Source organism: Salmo trutta, chromosome 14, assembly GCF_901001165.1.
Source record: "Salmo trutta chromosome 14, fSalTru1.1, whole genome shotgun sequence".
NCBI classification, from domain to species: domain Eukaryota; kingdom Metazoa; phylum Chordata; class Actinopteri; order Salmoniformes; family Salmonidae; genus Salmo; species Salmo trutta.
In genome coordinates this window covers 50,969,240-50,989,455 of record NC_042970.1, presented here as the reverse complement: position 1 = coordinate 50,989,455, position 20,216 = coordinate 50,969,240, and the positions used below count along the sequence as shown (strand labels likewise).

General features: G+C 45.2%; 1 protein-coding gene across 1 annotated transcript; it reads right to left on the bottom strand.

Moving 5' to 3' along the window:
- Positions 1–725: 725 nt before the first annotated feature.
- Positions 726–17,149, bottom strand: LOC115207111 (WNT1-inducible-signaling pathway protein 2-like). The gene is made up of 5 exons (XM_029774107.1): positions 17,036–17,149; positions 14,046–14,265; positions 6,820–7,074; positions 1,954–2,213; positions 726–1,546 (listed from the first exon to the last, which is right to left on the bottom strand). The coding sequence occupies exons 1-5, from the start codon at positions 17,090–17,092 to the stop codon at positions 1,259–1,261; spliced, it is 1,080 nt and encodes a 359-aa protein (XP_029629967.1). The 5' UTR covers positions 17,093–17,149; the 3' UTR covers positions 726–1,258.
- Positions 17,150–20,216: the final 3,067 nt, after the last annotated feature.

The window sequence follows — 20,216 nt, the reverse complement described above, 5'->3', positions numbered from 1 at the left end:
GGCATGAATGTGAGAATTTCAATATTTAATTGATGATGTTTTAATTATTAACCATACCAATCTACAAGACAGTAATTCAGGTGTCTTTATGCTCATTGTAACATAGCTGTCACGGTTGTCGTCTTCGTCTTCCGACGATATAACGAAATCGTCGTCTGAAAATGTAGACCAATACGCAGCAGGTACGTGTATGCTCATATTTAGATTTATTCACTTACAAAAACCAACTGAATACAAAATAACAAAACCACTAGAACTAACAAACGAACAACAAAACAGTCTGGCAAAGCCTAGGGCTGAACACAGAACAATCACCCACAAAACACAAACACAAACACACCCTCATTTATGAGACTCTCAATCAAAGGCAGATAGACAACACCTGCCTTCAACTGAGAGCCCCAATCAACCAAACATAGAAACACACACACTAGATTCCACATAGAACTACCTAGACATAAACCAAAACCCGGACATACTAAATCAAACACCCTTTACACAAACACACCACCCCGAACCACATAAAACAAATACCCTCTGTCACGCCCTGACCAAACTACAAAACAATTAACCTTATATACTGGCCAGGACGTGACAATAGCATAATAACAATATTACTGAAAAAAATTATCTGACTGATAACCTAATACTTACAGTTTACTGAAATGATGACTGACAGCTAAGCTTGCACATGAAGGTCACTTGGAGTTGACACCAACCTATTCTTACTTACAGTAACTACCTACTGTACATTCAGTTCCATATTTACTTTGAGGTAACCGAAACGGCCGCAATAGGCCTCCACCTCCATCCACCACCATGCATCAATCAATCAACTAGTCACTCATCCTCTCTCTCTCTCTCTTCCTCTTTTTCTCTCTCTCGTTCTCCCTCTCTCACACACACACACCTTTTCTAAGAATCTTGATGATGGAGGTATTCATTTAAATTAAATGGCCCTAATCAATATTCAAAATCAAATAGAGGATGAAATTCAATCAAACCTGCACTGCAGAAAATTGTTAACACTGTTTTTACACATATTCTAATCAATGCAAAGCATTTGACTATATTTACTGTGTTAAACTAATGGTGCTTTTTCAACAGCGCAGGAACCATGTGCTTTTTCCCACAGTGCAAGTTTGATTGAATCCTACCCTACCCGATTCCTATTCGTATGTCATTGTCCAGTATCTTCACTGACAGGGCCTGCCCATCTCTGGCTTTGGGGCTATTTCACTCTCCATGGTCCTATACTCTAAAGCCAGGGAATGGCTCTCCTGTAGGCTGTGAATGGGGACTGGGGACAATTGTAGTGGTGGCAGGAGCAGGACTCAATCATCATCACCTGCTGGTGGATCATCCTGCCCTGGGGGCAGCGGAAGGCCATGCTGACGGTCCTGGTGCGGTAGGGGCTGCAGCAGCGGCCTTCCAGACACTGCAGGCCACAGAACCGGAACCTGTAGGCCCACATGCTCAAACAGCCCTGGTGCTCCAGATGAATGGGCACGGGAGACCTGAAGCTGCTATCGCAGGCACCCGTTCCCTGCAATACACATAACAGTGGACTTCAATTAAAAACATTGAATGATTTTAAATTATCTCTTACTTCAACTTTTAGTTGATCTACATGGACATTGAAATATTAGGACATTTTGACAACTCTCAATACAATTCTTCATAATGCAGTTCTTCTGATGGCACACATTTATGGTCAATGCTGTATCTAAGTAAAGGTACAATGTAAATTATATCAAGTAATTCATCCCATTTGCCAAAAAGTGAGGTACAAGAATGAAAGCAAAACATTTCTAATGGCCAAACTGTCCACCCACCTCAAGTGGCAATCCATTCTACCTCAACTAACCTCGAAAACAATATGGCCAGACAGCAGTAAGAGTATTTGCAAAGTGTTTGAGGTAAAGAAAGGCGGAGAGCGCTGCTCCCACTCACCACATGCGACCTGCTGCGAGGCACGGCAGTGGCCTGGCATGGCCTGACTTGGCACAGTCTGGTTTGGGTCTGCGGGCGGCAGGCCCAGTTCTTGTTTGAGCTGCGGGTGGAGACACCTGGGCCACAGCTGCTGGAGCAGGGGCTCCAGTCTGTGCTCTGCTCAATGCAGTTGGAATTCAGGCCCTGGCCTGGAGACTGAGCCCCACCACCATCACCACGAAATCCCTGACGCACCCTCTCCCTCTCTAGTGGTCTCTCCACTGGGTAGTGTTGAAAGACAAGGGCAATGTGATGCTGTTAGTCCATTTGTATACTCATTGGGTTCGTTATGTGAGGATATTGATATGGCTATGCTATTACACACAAAGGAAATGTTATGTACATTTCTTGTCCATTAAATATGAATATTGTGGTTTTAAATGCTTAAATATATGTGACTTCTGGATTCAATACATCCTGCCTATTTGTATGATGTGACTACTCCTTGCACACACGTGTCTTCCGTTGAAGCATCAACAGGTTAGCTACAAAAAAGGGTAACACTTTACTTGAAGGGGGTATCCGTACATAAGGCATTCATAACACCTTTATGAAACAATTCATAACATGTGTTAAGAACATTGTTATTAAGAACTTTTTTTTAATGATACTGTAACATTCATAAAGCTGGTATTTTATGAAGGTATAATGAGTGCTTCAATTAAAGGGTTACTCCAAAACAATAGTCTACCTGTTATTAATAGTATTAAAAAAATGATTCCATTATGTTTTTTTGCCCTCTGAATGCTACTGTTTAAACACTGCCATGCAGGTTCAATTAAACTGCAGCCTTTTGTCAAAAAGGAAATAGTTGAGGGGAAAAGGAAACCGCACACTGCTCTTAATAGTGTCACTGATCTTCGTCAAAGCTCTGACGAAGGCTGTGAGGCCGATAGGTAAAGCTTATTAAAGATCAGTGATACATCCAAATTCCTCTGTGTTGTGCACTTGAAGATGTTTTATCCTGGCAAACAAGCAGTAAATCGCACTGCAGCACCTAAGTTACTTCAAGACTTTAACGTCACGCCAAGTTGTTGATACATATTTTCAACATTTTGACCAAGGGATCCAAGAGATTCTCTATTTTGTTACTGTGATCTGTAACTCCAAATTCTACATTTTGGCAATTATGTCATTTATCCACTTACCCAGAGTCAGATGAATTTGTAGATACCATTTTTATGTGTCCAGTATGAAGGATGTTAAAGGTAGTTTCAAGAGCCAATGCTAACTAGCATTAGCGCAATGACTGGCATGCTAGCAGATACCAATAGACTTCCAGTCATTGCGCTAATGCTAGTTTGCATTGGATCGTGAAACTACCATACTGGACACATCAACTTAAAAATGGTATCCATGAGTTCAGCTCTCTGGGGAAGTAGATAAAAGGCATCATTGCCAAAATCCCAAAGTATCCCTTTAAGTATTTAAAAGAAATGTAAAAGAAAATGAAAGAAAAATAAATATTTATATTGGGACCACTTTATTTTAAATGTCTCCTGCAGATTAACTGTAGATGCAAAAAAATATATATTTTGACAACCTGTAAAGTTCTTCAAAAATATTGTTCTTGTAAACAAAATGCACAGACAATGTAAAGTTCAGCCTGATCACCAGCTTTAGGTTTCTTTTCAAAATGTTTGTACAAGGTAGTTACAGTATGCAGTTGGGAGGCGTTGTGGAATTTGTCCATGCGAGGACAGCAGAGTTGTAGAAGAGTTGCTTGCAAGGGAGTGAGGCATTCCCGTGTGAGACATTCAAAACGTTATGCCACGACTTAACCCTCAAGGTTGTTGTGTCCTATAAGTCATAATTGAACCAAATTATGATTTACAGGACGCCACAATGTCGAGGGAATGTCGCAATTGTCATGAGTGAATGAGCCCAGCATCTTGGAACCTGATTGCACATTTTGGCAACCCGATCTCACATTGCAAGACATTTCGCGTTTTCAGGACAAATTTCATATATACAGTGCCTTTGGAAAATATTCAGACCCCTTGACTTTTTCCACATTTTGTTACGTTACAGTCTTATTCTGAAATTGATTAAATCCTTTTTTCCCGCATCAACACACAATATCCCATAATGACAAAGCAAAAACAGGTTTTTAGAAATTTTTGCAAATTTATAAAATAAAATAAAAAAACAGAAATATCACATTTACATAAGTATTCAGACCCTATACTCAGTACTTTGTCAAAGTACCTTTGGCAGTGATTACAGCCTTGAGCCTTCTTGGGTATGACATTACAAGCCTGGCACTCCTGTATTTGGGGAGTTTTCTCATTCTTCTCTGCAGATCCTCTCAGCTATTTTCAGGTCTCTCCAGAGTTATTAGATCGGGTTCAAGTCCGGGCTCTGCCTGGGCCACTCAAGAAAATTCAGAGACTTGTCCCGAAACCACTCCTGCATTGTCTTGGATGTGTGCTAAGTCCCGTTGTCCTGTTGGAAGGTGAACCTTCGCCCCAGTCTGAGGTCCTGAGCGCTCTGAGGCAGGTTTTCATCAAAGATCTCTCTGTACATTGCTCCATTCATCTTTCCCTCAATCCTGACTAGTCTCCCAGTCCCTCCTGCTGAAAAACATCCCCACCGCATGATGCTGCCACCACCATGCTTCACCGTAGGGATGGTGCCAGGTGTCCTCCTGGCCTGAAGCTTGGCATTCAGGCCAAAGAGTTCCATCTTGGTTTCATCAGACCAGAGAATCTTATTTCTCATGGTCTGAGAGTCCTTTAGGTGCCTATTGGCAAAATCCAACCAGGCTGTTGTGCTTTTTACTGAGGATTGGCTTCCATCTGGCCCCTCTTCCCTATGCTCAATTCTTCTCCAACCAATCTCCTGATTCTGCCTCCTCAACCCTCCTCTCCTCCCTTTCTGCATCCTTTGACTCTCTATGTCCCCTATCCTCCCGGCCGGCTCGGTCCTCCCCTCCTGCTCCGTGGCTTGACGACTCATTGCGAGCTCACAGAACAGGGCTCCGGGCAGCCGAGCGGAAATGGAGGAAAACTAGCCTCCCTGCGGACCTGGCATCTTTTCACTCCCTCCTCTCTACATTTTCTTCCTCTGTTTCTGCTGCTAAAGCCACTTTCTACCACTCTAAATTCCAAGCATCTGCCTCTAACCCTAGCAAGCTCTTTGCCACCTTCTCCTCCCTCCTGAATCCTACAACAACAAAAAAAACCTACACTCGATCCCTCCGATGTCAACAACTACAGACCAGTATCCCTTCTTTATTTTCTCTCCAAAACTCTTGAGCGTGCTGTCCTTGACCAGCTCTCTTGCTATCTCTCTCAGAATGACCTTCTTGATCCAAATCAGTCAGGTTTCAAGACTGGTCATTCAACTGAGACTGCTCTTCTCTGTGTCATGGAGGCTCTCCACACTGCTAAAGCTAACTCTCTCTCCTCTGCTCTCATCCTTCTAGCCCTATCTGCTGCCTTTGATACTGTGAACCATCAGATCCTCCTCTCCACCCTCTCCGAGTTGGGCATCTCCGGCGCAGCTCACTCTTGGATTGCGTCCTACCTGACAGGTCGCTCCTACCAGGTGGCGTGGCTAGAATCCGTCTCCGCACCACGTGCTCTCACCACTGGTGTCCCCCAGGGCTCAGTTCTAGGCCCTCTCCTATTCTCACTATACACCAAGTCACTTGGCTCTGTCATATCCTCACATGGTCTCTCCTATCATTGCTACGCAGATGACACACAATTAATCTTCTCCTTTCCCCCTTCTGATAACCAGGTGGCGAATCGCATCTCTGCATGTCTGGCAGACATATCAGTGTGGATGACGGATCACCACCTCAAGCTGAACCTTGGCAAGACGGAGCTGCTCTTCCTCCCGGGGAAGGACTGCCCATTCCATGATCTCGCCATCACGGTTGATAACTCCATTGTGTCCTCCTCCCAGAGTGCTAAGAGCCTTGGCGTGACCCTGGACAACACCCTGTCGTTCTCCGCTAACATCAAGGCGGTGACCCGATCCTGTAGGTTCATGCTATACAACATTCGCAGAGTACGACCCTGCCTTACACAGGATGCGGCGCAGGTCCTAATCCAGGCACTTGTCATCTCCCGTCTGGGTTACTGCAACTCGCTGCTGGCTGGGCTCCCTGCCTGTGCCATTAAACCCTTACAACTCATCCAGAACGCCGCAGCCCATCTGGTGTTCAACCTTCCCAAGTTTTCTCACGTCACCCCGCTCCTCCGCACACTCCACTGGCTTCCAGTTGAAGCTCGCATCTGCTACAAGACCATGGTGCTTGCCTACGGAGCTGTGAGGGGAACGGCACCTCCGTACCTTCAGGCTCTGATCAGTCCCTACACCCAAAGAAGGGCACTGCATTCATCCACCTCTGGCCTGCTCGCCTCCCTACCTCTGCGGAAGCACAGTTCCCGCTCAGCCCAGTCAAAACTGTTCGCTGCTCTGGCACCCCAATGGTGGAACAAGCTCCCTCACGACGCCAGGACAGCGGAGTCAATCACCACCTTCCGGAGACACCTGAAACCCCACCTCTTTAAGGAATACCTGGGATTCGATAAAGTAATCCTTCTAATCCTGCTTTGTCCTTATGGGGTATTGTGATTAAACTGATGAGGGAAAAAAACTATTTTATACATTTTTTAAAAAGTCAAGGGGTCTGAATACTTTCCGAATTATATAATTTTTAGTTTTTTACTATTTCTCCATTTTATCTTTTTACTTTATTCACTTTGAGATTATTCTTGTAAAATGATAAGCGATTTACAAATGTAATAAATTATTACTATTAATCCTTCCTAATCAAAGTATTATTTTCATATTTTTGCCTATCGAGTACTGTACCTGCAGCCATAGTGTCTGGGTAAATGTTGTTGTCCAGGCTTTCACAGACCCACTCCCTGCAGCACCTCCCAGGCTGGCGCACTAGCTGAGGGTTGGGGCAGTTGGCTGCGGCAGGAACCTGTAGGTCATCGCTGCACAGTGGCACACAGGTCACCCCACCACCCAGGCAGTGGCACAGCTGTGCACACGACGGCTGGAATGTCTGGCCCTCCTCGAAGTGCATGCCGTTCAGTTCACATCCCAGCATGTTCTGGCCTGGTCACAGAGAGAGGAATAGATGGGGAGACAGATGGGGAAGTGAGAGAGTGAACTTTGATCAGTTAAAAAAAAGAAACGTCCTCTCACTGTCAACTGCGTTTATTTTCGGCAAACTTAACATGTGTAAATATTTGTATGAACATAACAAGATTCAACAACGGAGACATAAACTGAACAAGTTCCACAGACATGTGACTAACATAAATGGAATAATGTGTCCCTGAACAAAGGGTGGGTCAGTAACAGTCAGTATCTGGTGTGGCCACCAGCTACATTAAGTACTGCAGTGCATCTCCTCCTCATGGACTGCACCAGATTTCACAGTTCTTGCTGCTCTTCCACCAAGGCACCTGCAAGTTCCCAGACATTTCTGAGGGGAATGGCCCTAGCCCTCACCCTCCGATCCAATAGGTCCCAGACGTGTTCAATGGGATTGAGATCCGGGCTCTTCACTGGCCATGGCAGAACACTGACATTCCTGTCTTGCAGGAAATCACGCACAGAACGATCAGCATGGCTGGTGGCATTGTCATGCTGGAGGGTCATGTCAGGATGAGCCTGCAGGAAGGGTACCACATGAGGGAGGAGGATGTCTTCCCTGTAACACACAGCGTTGAGATTGCCTGCAATGACAACAAGCTCAGTCCAATGATGCTGTGACACACCGCCCCAAACCATGACGGACCCTCCACCTCCAAAGTGATCCGGCTCCAGAGTACAGGCCTCGGTGTAATGCTCATTCCTTCGACGATAAACACGAATCCGACCATTACCCCTGGTAAGACAAAACCGCGTCTCGTCAGTGAAGAGCACTTTTTCCAGTCCTGTCTGGTCCAGCAACGGTGGGTTTGTGCCCATAGGCGACGCTGTTGCCAGTAATGTCTGATGAGGACCTGCCTTACAACAGGCCTACAATCCCTCAGTCCAGCCTCTCTCAGCCTATTGTGGACAGTCTGAGCACTGATGGAGGGATTGTGTGTTCCTGGTGTATCTCGGGCAGTTGTTGCCATCCTGTACCTGTCCCACAGGTGTGATGTTCGGATGTACCGATCCTGTGTAGGTGTTGTTACACAGGGTCTGCCACTGCGAGGACGATCAGCTGTCCGTCTTGTCTCCCTGTAACCCTGTCTTAGGCATCTCACAGTACGGACATTGCATTACATCTGCAATCCTCATGCCTCCTTGCAGCATGCCTAAGGCACGTTCACGCAGATGAGCAGGCACCCTGGGCAGTGATGCAACCAGTCAGGATGCTCTCGATGGTGCAGCTGTAGAACTGCACCATCGAGGACTGAGGACCCATGCCAAATCTTTCTCCTTTCTCCTGTCTCCTGAGGGGGAATAGGTTTTATTGTGCCCTCTTCACAACTGTCTTGGTGTGCTTGGACCATGATAGTTTGTTGGTGATGTGGACACCAAGGAACTTAAAGCTCTCAACCTTCTCCACTACAGCCCCGTCGATGAGAATGGGGGCGTGCTCGGTCCTCCTTTTCCTGTAGTCTACAATCATCTCCTTTGTCTTGATCACGTTGAGGGAGAGGTTGTTGTCCTGGCACCACACGGCCAGGTCTCTGACCTCCTCCATATAGGCTGTCTCGACATTGTCGGTGATCAGGCCTACCACTGTTGTGTCATTGGCGAACTTAATGATGGTGTTGGAGTTGTGCCTGGCAGTGCAGTCATGAGTGAACAGGGAGTACAGGAGGGGACTGAGCATGCACCCCTGAGGGGCCCCTGTGTTGAGGATCAGCATGGCGGATGTGTTGTTACCTACCCTTACCACCTGGGGGCGGCCGGTCAGGAAGTCCTGGATCCAGTTGCAGAGTGAGGTGTTTAGACCCAGGGTCCTTAGCTTATTGATGAGCTTTGAGGGCACTATGGTGTTGAACGCTGCACTGTAGTCAATGAATAGTATTCTCAGATAGGTGTTCCTCTTGTCCAGGTGGGAAAGGGCAGTGTGGAGTGCAATAGAGATTGCATCATCTGTGGATCTGTTAGGGCGGTATGCAAATTGTAGTGGGTCTAGGGTTTCTGGGATAATGGTGTTGATGTGAGCCATGACCAGCCTTTCAAAGCACTTCATAGCTACCTTAGTGTTCTTGGGCACAGGGATGGTGGTCTGCTTAAAACATGTTGGTATTACAGACTCGGACAGGGAGAGGTTGAAAATGTCAGTGAAGACACTTGCCAGTTGGTCAGCGCATGTTCGCAGTACAAGTCCTGGTAATCCGTCTGGCCCTGCAGCCTTGTGAATGTGGACCTGTTTAAAGGTCTTACTCAAATCGGGTACGGAGAGTGTGATCACACAGTCATCCGGAACAGCTGGTGCTCTCATGCATGTTTCAGTGTTATTTGCCTCAAAGCGAAAATAGAAGTAGTTTAGCTCATCTGGTAGGCTCGTGTCACTGGGCAGCTCCTGGCTGTGCTTCCCTTTGTAGTATGTACTGGTTTGCAAGCCCTGCCACATCCGACGAGCGTTGGAGCTGGTGTTGTACGATTCGATCTTAGTCCTGTATTGACACTTTGCCTGTTTGATGATTCGTCGAAGGGCATAGCAGGATTTCTTATAAGCTTCCGGGTTAGAGTGCCGCTCTTTGAAAGTGGCAGCTCTAGCCTTTAGCCCAGTGCGGATGTTGCCTGTAATCCATGGCTTCTGGTTGGGGTATGTACGTACGGTCACTGTGGGGACGACGTCATCGATGCACTTATTGATGAAGCAAATTACTGATGTGGTGTACTCCTCAATGCCATAGGAAGAATCACGGAACATATTCCAGTCTGTGCTAGCAAAACAGTCTTGTAGCTTAGCATCTGTTTCATCTGAACACTTTTTTATTGACCGAGTCACTGGTGCGTTCTGCTTTAATTTTTGCTTGAGTCAACATACAGTGGCAAGAAAACGTATGTGAACCCTTTGGAATTACCTGGATATCTACATGAATCGGTCATGAAATTTCTTCTGATCTTCATCTAAGTCACAACAATAGACAAATATAGTGTGCTTAAACTAATAACACACATTATTGTATTTTTCTTCTCTATATGGAATACATCATTTAAATATTCACAGTGTAGGTTGGAAAAAGTATGTGAACCCCTAGGCTAATGACTTCTCCAAAAGCTAATTGGAGTCAGGAGTCAGCTAACCTGGAGTCCAATCAATGAGACGAGATTGGAGATGTTGGTTAGAGCTGCCTTGCCCTATAAAAAACAAATGTTTTGTTTGCTATTCACATGAAGCATTGCCTGATGTGAACCATGCCTCGAACAAAATAGATTTCAGAAGACCTAAGATTAAGACTTGTCGACTTGCATAAAGCTGGAAAGGGTTTCAAAAGTATTTCTAAAAGCCTTGATGGTCATCACTCCACGGTAAGACAAATTGTCTATAAATGGAGAAAGTTCAGCACTGTTGCTACTCTCCCTAGGAGTGGTCATCCTGCAAAGATGACTGCAAGAGCACAGCGCAGAATGCTCAATGACATTAAGAAGAATCCTAGAGTGTCAGCTAAAGACTTACAGAAATCTCTGGAACATGCTAACATCTCTGTTGACTAGTCTACGATACGTAAAACACTGAATTTTACGAGAATGGTATTCATGGGAGGACACCACGGAAGAAGCCACTGCTGTCCCCAAAAAACATTGCTGGACGTCTGAAGTTTGCAAAAGTGCACCAATATTCTGTGGACAGACGAAACTGCAGTTGAGTTGTTTGGAAGGAACACACAACACTATGTGTGGATAAAAAAAGGCACAGCACACCAACATCAAAACCAACATCCCAACTGTAAAGTATGGTGGAGGGAGCATCATGGTTGGGGGCTGCTTTGCTGCCTCAGCGCCTGGACAGCTTGCTATCATCGGCGGAAAAATGAATTCCCAAGTTTATCAAGACATTTTGCAAGAGAATGTTAGGCCATCTGTCCTCCAATTGAAGCTCAACAGAAGTTGGGTGATGCAACAGGACAAACACCCAAAACGCAGAAGTAAATCAACAACAGAATGGCTTCAACAGAAGAAAATATGCCTTCTGGAGTGGCCCAGAAAGAGTCCTGACCTCAACCCGATTGAGATGCTGTGGCATTGTAACGATCATCGTGCAGGAAGGAAGAAGTGGACCAAGGCGCAGCTGGGAGCGAACACATGTTATTTATTACAGACTGAAATAACACGGTCAAAACAGAGCATAAACGTATCGTTACTGCTCCAACAAAAAGAGACAACAACCCACAAACATCGTGGGGGGAAAAGGAACTTAAATATGATTCCCCAATCAGAGGCAACTAGCGACAGCTGTCTCTGATTGGGAATCGACATAACCCAACATAGAAATACGCCCCAAAGCAAGGCTATACCAAAACATAGAAAATAAACTATAGAAATGCCACACCCTGACCAAAATAGAAGAGTTCACCTGGTCAGGGCGTGACAGTACCCCCCCTCCAACGGTGCGTACTCCCGGCGCACCAACCTAAAGTCTATTGGGGGGGGACCCGGGTGGGCGCCTCACCCTCGGTGGAGGCTCTGGCCCCGGGCGTGTTTCTCCCCCTGCCTCCACCCTAGCCCTACCCCTCTGGCCCGGACTGGACCACGGTGTAGCGGCATGCTCAGGCTCCGGAGCGGAGCCGCCGACCGGAACAGGACTGGTCACCGGTGGACCGGACACAGGCCGTGCCGGACTGTGGACACGCGCCGTGGGCCTGGTGCGGGGGACAGGGACGGGCCGGACAGGACCGGGGACACGCACCACCAACCTGGTGCGGGGAGCGGGGACGGGCCGGACTGGCCTGGGGACACGCACCACCAACCTGGTGCGGGGAGCAGGGACGGGCCGGACTGGACTGGGGACACGCACCACCGGCTTGGTGCGGGGAGCCGGGATGGGCCGGACAGGACTGTGGACACGCACCACTAACCTGGTGCGGGGAGCAGGAATGGGCCGGACAGGACTGGGGACACGCACCACTAACCTGGTGTGGGGAGCAGGGATGGGCCGGACAGGACTGTGGACACGCACCACTAACCTGGTGCGGGGAGCAGGGTCGGGCCGGACTGGACTGGGGACGCCTGGCAGCTCGGGACAGTCTGGGCAGTCTGGCCACTCCGGCAGTTCAGGGCAGTCTGGCCACTCCGGCAGTTCAGGGCAGTCTGGCCACTCCGGCAGTTCAGGGCAGTCTGGCCACTCCGGCAGTTCAGCGCAGTCTGGCCACTCCGGCAGTTCAGCGCAGTCTGGCCACTCCGGCAGTTCAGCGCAGTCTGGCCACTCCGGCAGTTCAGCGCAGTCTGGCCACTCCGGCAGTTCAGCGCAGTCTGACCACTCCGGCGACTGTTGACTGACGGGCAGCTCCGACGACTGTTGACTGGCGGGCAGCTCCGACGACTGTTGACTGGCGGGCAGCTCCGACGACTGTTGACTGGCGGGCAGCTCCGACGACTGTTGACTGGCGGGCAGCTCCTGCCCCGTCAAACAGCCCTTGTGCCCCCCCCTAAAAAATTATTGGGGATGCCTCTCGGTCTCCCTAAACTCTTCCATCGCCCTGGAAATGCTCCTCCTTAACTCGGCCCATGTCCATCCTTCCTCTTCGTTCCTCTGCTGCTTGGTCCTGGTTTGGTGGGTTGTTCTGTAACGATCGTCGTGCAGGAAGGAAGAAGTGGACCAAGGCGCAGCTGGGAGCGAACACATGTTATTTATTACAGACTGAAATAACACAGTCAAAACAGAGCATAAACGTATCGTTACTGTTCCAACAAAAAGAGACAACAACCCACAAACATCGTGGGGGGAAAAGGAACTTAAATATGATTCCCCAATCAGAGGCAACTAGCGACAGCTGTCTCTGATTGGGAATCGACATAACCCAACATAGAAATACGCCCCAAAGCAAGGCTATACCAAAACATAGAAAATAAACTATAGAAATGCCACACCCTGACCAAAATAGAAGAGTTCACCTGGTCAGGGCGTGACAGGCATGACCTCAAGAGAGCAGTTCACACCAGACATCCCAAGAATATTGCTGAACTGAAACGGTTTTGTAAAGAGGAATGGTCCAAAATTCCTCCTGACTGTTGTGCAGGTCTTATCCGCAACTACTGAAAACGTTTGGTTGAGGTTATTGCTGCCAATGGGGGCTCAACCAGTTATTAAATCCAAGGGTTCACATACTTTTTCCACCCTGCACTGTGAATGTTTACACAGTGTGTTCAATAAAGACATGAAAACGTATAATTGTTTGTGTGTTATTAATTTAAACACACTATGTTTGTCTGTTGTTGTGACCTAGATGAAGCTCAGATCAAATTTTATGACCAATTTATGCAGAAATCCAGGTATTTCCAAAGGGTCCACATACATGTTCTTGACACTGTATGTGGTGTCAAATCTAGGGAGAAGACGTGTACAAAAATGACATTTGAGTCATTTAGCAGACACTTATCCAGAGAGACTTACATTAGTGAGTGCATACATTTTTTTACTTTTTTGAACACTTCTCATGGCTGCCCTTTATTAACATCAATGTCGCAATACTTGTTGTATCCAACTGGATATTGTGGGATTATTACCCATGGCTGCCGTTCCCAATCCTAAATAACTTAAGTACTTGGCTCTTTTCCTACTTTTTATGGCTATGAAAAATAACATTCAACATTCATCTTAGTCAAAGATTTGCTGTGCTTGAAAACTGGGATACACTCTTACATCTCATTCCATTTGAGTTCTTATTATCATTATCATTATCATGATCACATAATGGAAATGCTTTGAGGCTTTGTACAGTATTTGTACCCGGCAAAGTAGTTGCCTGGTCCCAGATCTGTTTGCGCTGTCTTGCCAACTGTACTGCCTTGTTGTCTTGTAGTTGGATCTTACAGTTGGCAAGATACCACAAACAGATATATCTCACAGTTGGCAAGACAGCACAAACAGACCTGGGACCAGTTTAACAGGGTAGCGCTGTACTCACTGACACACTCTCCAGGACCACCGGGGTAGCTGGCGCTGTAGTCACACTGCAGGCCCTGCTGGCTGTCACACACAAACCTCTCCGTGCAGTCTTCGCCCTCCTGTCTGGCGCACACCTGGCAGCAGCGGCACCCATCCAACACCGTGGGCACCCCCAGAGGGCAGCGTGGTGCGGGCCAGGGGCAGTTGTGACACGGGCCCCCGCATAGCTGGCAGCACACCTAACACATGTGGGTTGACAGTAGGATGATTAACTGCAGTAGCGTTTGTGGATAAAATATGTGTGAGACTGCAGTTTTCACCGGTAGCCTTTTGTTGACTGTAGGGGTTACGGCTTTTTTGTCTGTGACTGTACTATAAATGTTACTGTACTTGTTTGTTTAACCTGTAGGGTTAAAATCCTTACAGCTTCCCAAAATCCCAATTGGAGGTATTCCGGAATCAGCAGGGAATAAGCTGCAAGGGAATCCTCTAACCTGGAATTTTTTAACCATGAACATCATAAGAGGGTCTGCTAAATGACTTCAATGTAAATGTAAATGTAAATCATACAGGATATATTGCACACATATTACGCAGAAAAACCGTATGCTGGTCATTCATAGCATCACTTAAATTTGTGTTGAATCTTAATTTGATCACTTTTTTTCACTGCAGGAAATGCAGATAAGCTTTGTGATTTAAATACATTCACTGAAACCCAGCACTAACAAACACAGTTATAGTAATATTATTGCACTTTTTTCATGTAGCCGAATTTTGTTCAGCTAATAGCCTAACCACCAATCAAGCAACACTATGGACTAAACATTCAAATCCTGTTGATGCGATTATTTTGCTGTGACAATTCTGGTAAAATACTGCCCTCCTGCAGTGCAAACGCATTGCACTCTTTATGTTTTTAAAGCCCTCCTGTATAAACTTCCACCTTACCTTATCTTATTGTTAGCTAATCGACGTACAAGATACTAGACCCGGTCTCAGGGATGGCTAACTCCGGAAATCCCTTCAATCTCCAGTGATTTATGTAAATGTGCTTTAATTTTTTTGCACCATACTTGTAATCTCCAGCGCTCTCTAAAATTGGTTGAATTGGTGCCTCTAGGGCAATTCTAAAGGCTGATTGAGGACCTTTTTACAGAAAAATGTGTTTGTTTTCTATGATTGTGTTTGCTTTTAGTGTATTGATGTGAATATTGATGTATATATTGGTGTATAATTGATGTGTATCAGTGGTGTTCGGTGCCGTTTAAGATGAGGGAGAACAGTTATTTTTTTATGAGCATGGCCTTAATTATATTGGATGACTGTCCTTCATATTCCATTCACCCAGCTCAATGTAACATCGACAGGTTTAGGCTACTAAGGTACATGATACTTTACCCATCATGAGGTTGCGACAACTTAGCCTACGAATGAAAGTTTACAGCGCAGGTGCACAGGTCTACAGAAATGTTTTTGTAATCAAGGTGACAGACAGTGACACATTCAATACCACCTTGCACACTCTTGCCTGCATATAACTGATCTAGGGTGTAATCATTAGTCCAGCAGTTGCAAACAAGAGTTTCGATTGGACAAATTCATGTCTGTTTATCCCCGTTTCTTTCTATTTGCTTCCGTTTAAGAAATGTTTTTTCAACTGAATTGGTGGAATAAATACACCCCTGATCACCCACAAATACAGTTCACTTTCATAGCAGCACACATAAAAACAGCATGATCACTTTGTTCATTGTATAATTCCTTCTCGCATTTACGCGCTGTCCTCCTCTCACCTTTTCCATTCGCTTGTGGACTTCAGTGCACAACACAACAGCTGTCTGTGACCAGGCGAAGAAACCTTTCCAAGCCAAACTTTCATACCATAACCGCTAACCACTACACACAACCTGCATCATTGTCACCATATTAACTAACGTCATAGTCAACATAGCTACTACAACTAAGGCATTAGTAAACCCGCTTCAGTCATGCAGTACAGTGTATAGTCAGCAAGCAGTTTAGCAGTTACACCTTCGGGCCCTGGTGGCAATAAATTAATAAAACCAAAAGCTTACCTTGACTTGGAAGAGTTTCTAAAGTTGATTAGCCATAGCCAGCTAGCTAACATAGCATCCCTTTCGTTTGGAGCCGGATGTTTGAGTAGGCTAAACTAGCTAGCTGCATTCACTAGCTAAGTAAGTGAAAGTGAAAAAAATACAACAAAATATAGCTAGCTTTCTCTCTCTCTCTCTCTCTTGCTTCTGTCTTTCTCTCTCTTTGAGTCAACTACTCACCACAATTTATGCACTGCAGTGCTAACTAGCTGTAGCTTATGCTTTCAGTGCTAAATTCATTCTCTGATCCTTTGTTTGGGTGGATAACATGTCAGTTCATGCTGCAAGAGCTCTGATAGTTTGGAGGATGTCCTCCGGAAGTTGTCATAATTACTGTGCAAGTCTAAGGTATGGGGTGAGCCCCATGTGCCTCCTCGGTTTTGTATTGAAGTCAATGTACCCAGAGGAGGACAGAAACTAGCTGTACCCCGGCAACACCATGGTGCTACCCCAGAGAGTGCTGTTGAGGCTACTGTAGAGCTACATTGAAAAACAGTGTGTTTTAATCATTTATTTGGTGACGTGAATATATTTAGTATAGTTTTATCTAAAAGGATAACTTTTTCATTGTTTCACTATTTTTATTTTACTGAAATTCACTGAGGAGAATGGTCCTCCCCTTCTTCCTCTGAGGAGCCTCCACTGATAGTGTATATGGATGTTTTTTTATTTGTATTGATAACGTTTAGTATCAGTTTGTGAACCACCATATACTATTCACTTACCAAAAACAAGTGCATACAGTATGTTGCAAACAAGTTCATCATCCCATGACGTCCCTCAAACATTAAATTCCATTTCTTCCCCAAAATATCACAAGCTTACTTTGACAAATGAAAGATGTTTGACAACTTGAATTCTTAAGGAAATTCTTGAGCTTGTCAACCCTCACCTGAGTGATGATACACAACAGCAGGGAACCAAGGAGCGTAGCATCTCTTCGGTCCATCTTCAGGGGTTAGCCAGTTCTCTCTCGCTCTATCTCCTCAAGAAAGCTGTGATGCCATTAATGCTGTGTGTTAGCAAACTGCCTGCCTCTGTCCATTCATTTATAAAGTCTGCCTTCTGATGTCACAGACGGTTGACTGCAATGTAAATAGTTACTGGACAGGAATCAAAAATAGTTGTAATTCCACATTCCTGCTACCCATTTCCTTAGTCTCTCACGCTCTCTCTCTTTCTCTCCAAGCCAAGTACTTTTTCCGAAGACTTTCATGGCTTTTGGGGGCAGTTTAGACTGAAGTCCATATACTGTGTATTGAGGTGGTGAATTGTGCTTGCGATTGGTTGTGGCTGAGTTAAATTGTCTGTATTTCTTACCGGGATGATGTTCCTGCTTTGACCTGGTGTTTTGTTGGCACTGTGTAATAGACAGAGGTTCGCCAAGGTAACTTCTACTGTATGCCCAACCTTTGGTTAGAGTGACTTTTAGTCTCTTGTGACAGACTTTAACATTTAAATATTAGACGGCGAGATTCTGTTCTGGGTGCCGAGTTTAAGTGACTCTCAACCACTACAAGTACAGCTGAAGTTTACAAGCATTTCACTACACTCACAATAACATCTGCTAACCATGTGTATGTGACCAATAAAATTTGATTTGATTTGAGTTATTTTCACTGTGATGAAACTTGTGGTTGTTCTACAGGCTAGTAAAAGTCACTTTAAAATGGTGTATCATTGCATTTGAATTAAGGCAACAGCTTAGCCCTCAGAAGCCTGTAGATATGTGTCAATAATTAGCACACGCTTGCCTATGTCTATGTATTGCATGTGAAAAAATCAGTTATTGTTGTCTCAATGCACTACAGTGTAAAGGCAGGGCAGGTCATAGTGAAACGTATTCTCAATAATGAATCAAATGGATTTGACAGATTTTTCTTGGCATACAGTATATTGCCACACAGCATTCCCACACAAGCAATAACAAGCTAGTCCATACATAACTATTTGACTTTGGATGGGCACACTCATCAATTCAATGTAATCATACAAGACACCTGAAAGATAATGATCATGAATTGCATTTACATGATACAGTATTTTTATTTCACTAGGTTTCAAAGTACTTTACATTGTAGAGCTACAATGCCCCACCAATGTAGCTAAAATGTTATATGGCCACTACTGTCCTACACTTACAACTTGCAACAGACTTTGCCACATCTGTCTACCAAAGACAGACCAAAGACTAGACTACTGTTTGCTTCCCTGCTTCCAAAAACAAGCCTTTTCCTCAAAGTTGGATGTATTTTTGCCCACCAATGCAGTATGAAGGAAGTATAAATGACGCTGTCTGCTGAAACATTCTCAAGCATCTGCCGTTACAATAACATAACCCCACAAAACAGCTTCTACCCCATGACTTCACAGTTTCTCTATGGGGGAGGTCATATGACGCATTTCTCTCTCTCTGTGTGTGTATTTATCACAGAGTGCCCAAAAAACCTACAGAGCAAAGACCATCCCTGGCACAGCTGTGGACACCGTCGTTCTAGATTTGAACATCTGCAGGTATGTTGAATCCACACACATCCTTTGGCCCTTCTCTAGGTTTTGTGGTAAAGAAGTAATTTCTCTCTCAGAACTCAATGCAAGATTTGTGTGATTGACAGGGTTAAAGGGATAGTTCACCCAAATCACAAAATTTAATTTTTGTTTGTTTCCTTAGGCTGGCAAGCAGTCTACAGACAAGGAGGGACCGCTAGATGGGGGGCTAGATTAAATCCGTATCACCAAAGTATCGCGGAAGAGCCACGTTAAAATGTAAAGATCATTTCCGACTGAGCCGACATTTGCAGCTTTTACCGTTTTTCTATTTCACCTTTATTTAATCAGGTAGTCCAATTGAGAACAAGTTCTCATTTACAACTGTGACCTGGCATAGTGGCGAAATAATTACAATTTAGCAATTCAACACTGGAGTGATAGATGTGCAGAAGATGAATGTGCAAGTAGAGATACTGGGGTGCAAAGGAGAGAAAAAACAATAACAATATGGGGATGAGGTAGTTGGGTAGGCTATTTACAGATGGGCTGTGAACAGGGGCAATGTTTGGTAAGCTGCTCTGACAGCTGACGCTTAAAGTTAGTGAGGGAGATATACAGTGGGGGGAAAAAGTATTTAGTCAGCCACCAATTGTGCAAGTTCTCCCACTTAAAAAGATGAGAGAGGCCTGTAATTTTCATCATAGGTACACGTCAACTATGACAGACAAAATGAAGAAAATACATTTTTTATGAATTTATTTGCAAATTATGGTGGAAAATAAGTATTTGGTCACCTACAAACAAGCAAGATTTCTGGCTCTCACAGACCTGTAACTTCTTCTTTAAGAGGCTCCTCTGTCCTCCACTCATTACCTGTATTAATGGCACCTGTTTGAACTTGTTATCAGTATAAAAGACACCTGTCCACAACCTCAAACAGTCACACTCCAAACTCCACTATGACCAAGACCAAAGAGCTGTCAAATGACACCAGAAACAAAATTGTAGACCTGCACCAGGCTGGGAAGACTGAATCTGCAATAGGTAAGCAGCTTGGTTTGAAGAAATCAACTGTGGGAGCAATTATTATGAAATGGAAGACATACAAGACCACTGATAATCTCCCTTGATCTGGGGCTCCACGCAAGATCTCACCCCATGGGGTCAAAATGATCACAAGAACGGTGAGCAAAAATCCCAGAAACACACGGGGGGACCTAGTGAATGACCTGCAGAGAGCTGGGACCAAAGTAACAAAGCCTACCATCAGTAACACACTACGCCGCCAGGGACTCAAATCCTGCAGTACCAGACGTGTCCCCCTGCTTAAGCCAGTACATGTCCAGGCCCATCTGAAGTTTGCTAGAGAGCATTTGGATGATCCAGAAGAGGATTGGGAGAATGTCATATGGTCAGATGAAACCAAAATATAAGTTTTTGGTAAAAACTCAACTCGTCGTGTTTGGAGGACAAAGAATGCTGAGTTGCATCCAAAGAACACCATACCTACTGTGAAGCATGGGGGTGGAAACATCATGCTTTGGGGCTGTTTTTCTGCAAAGGGACCAGGACGACTGATCCGT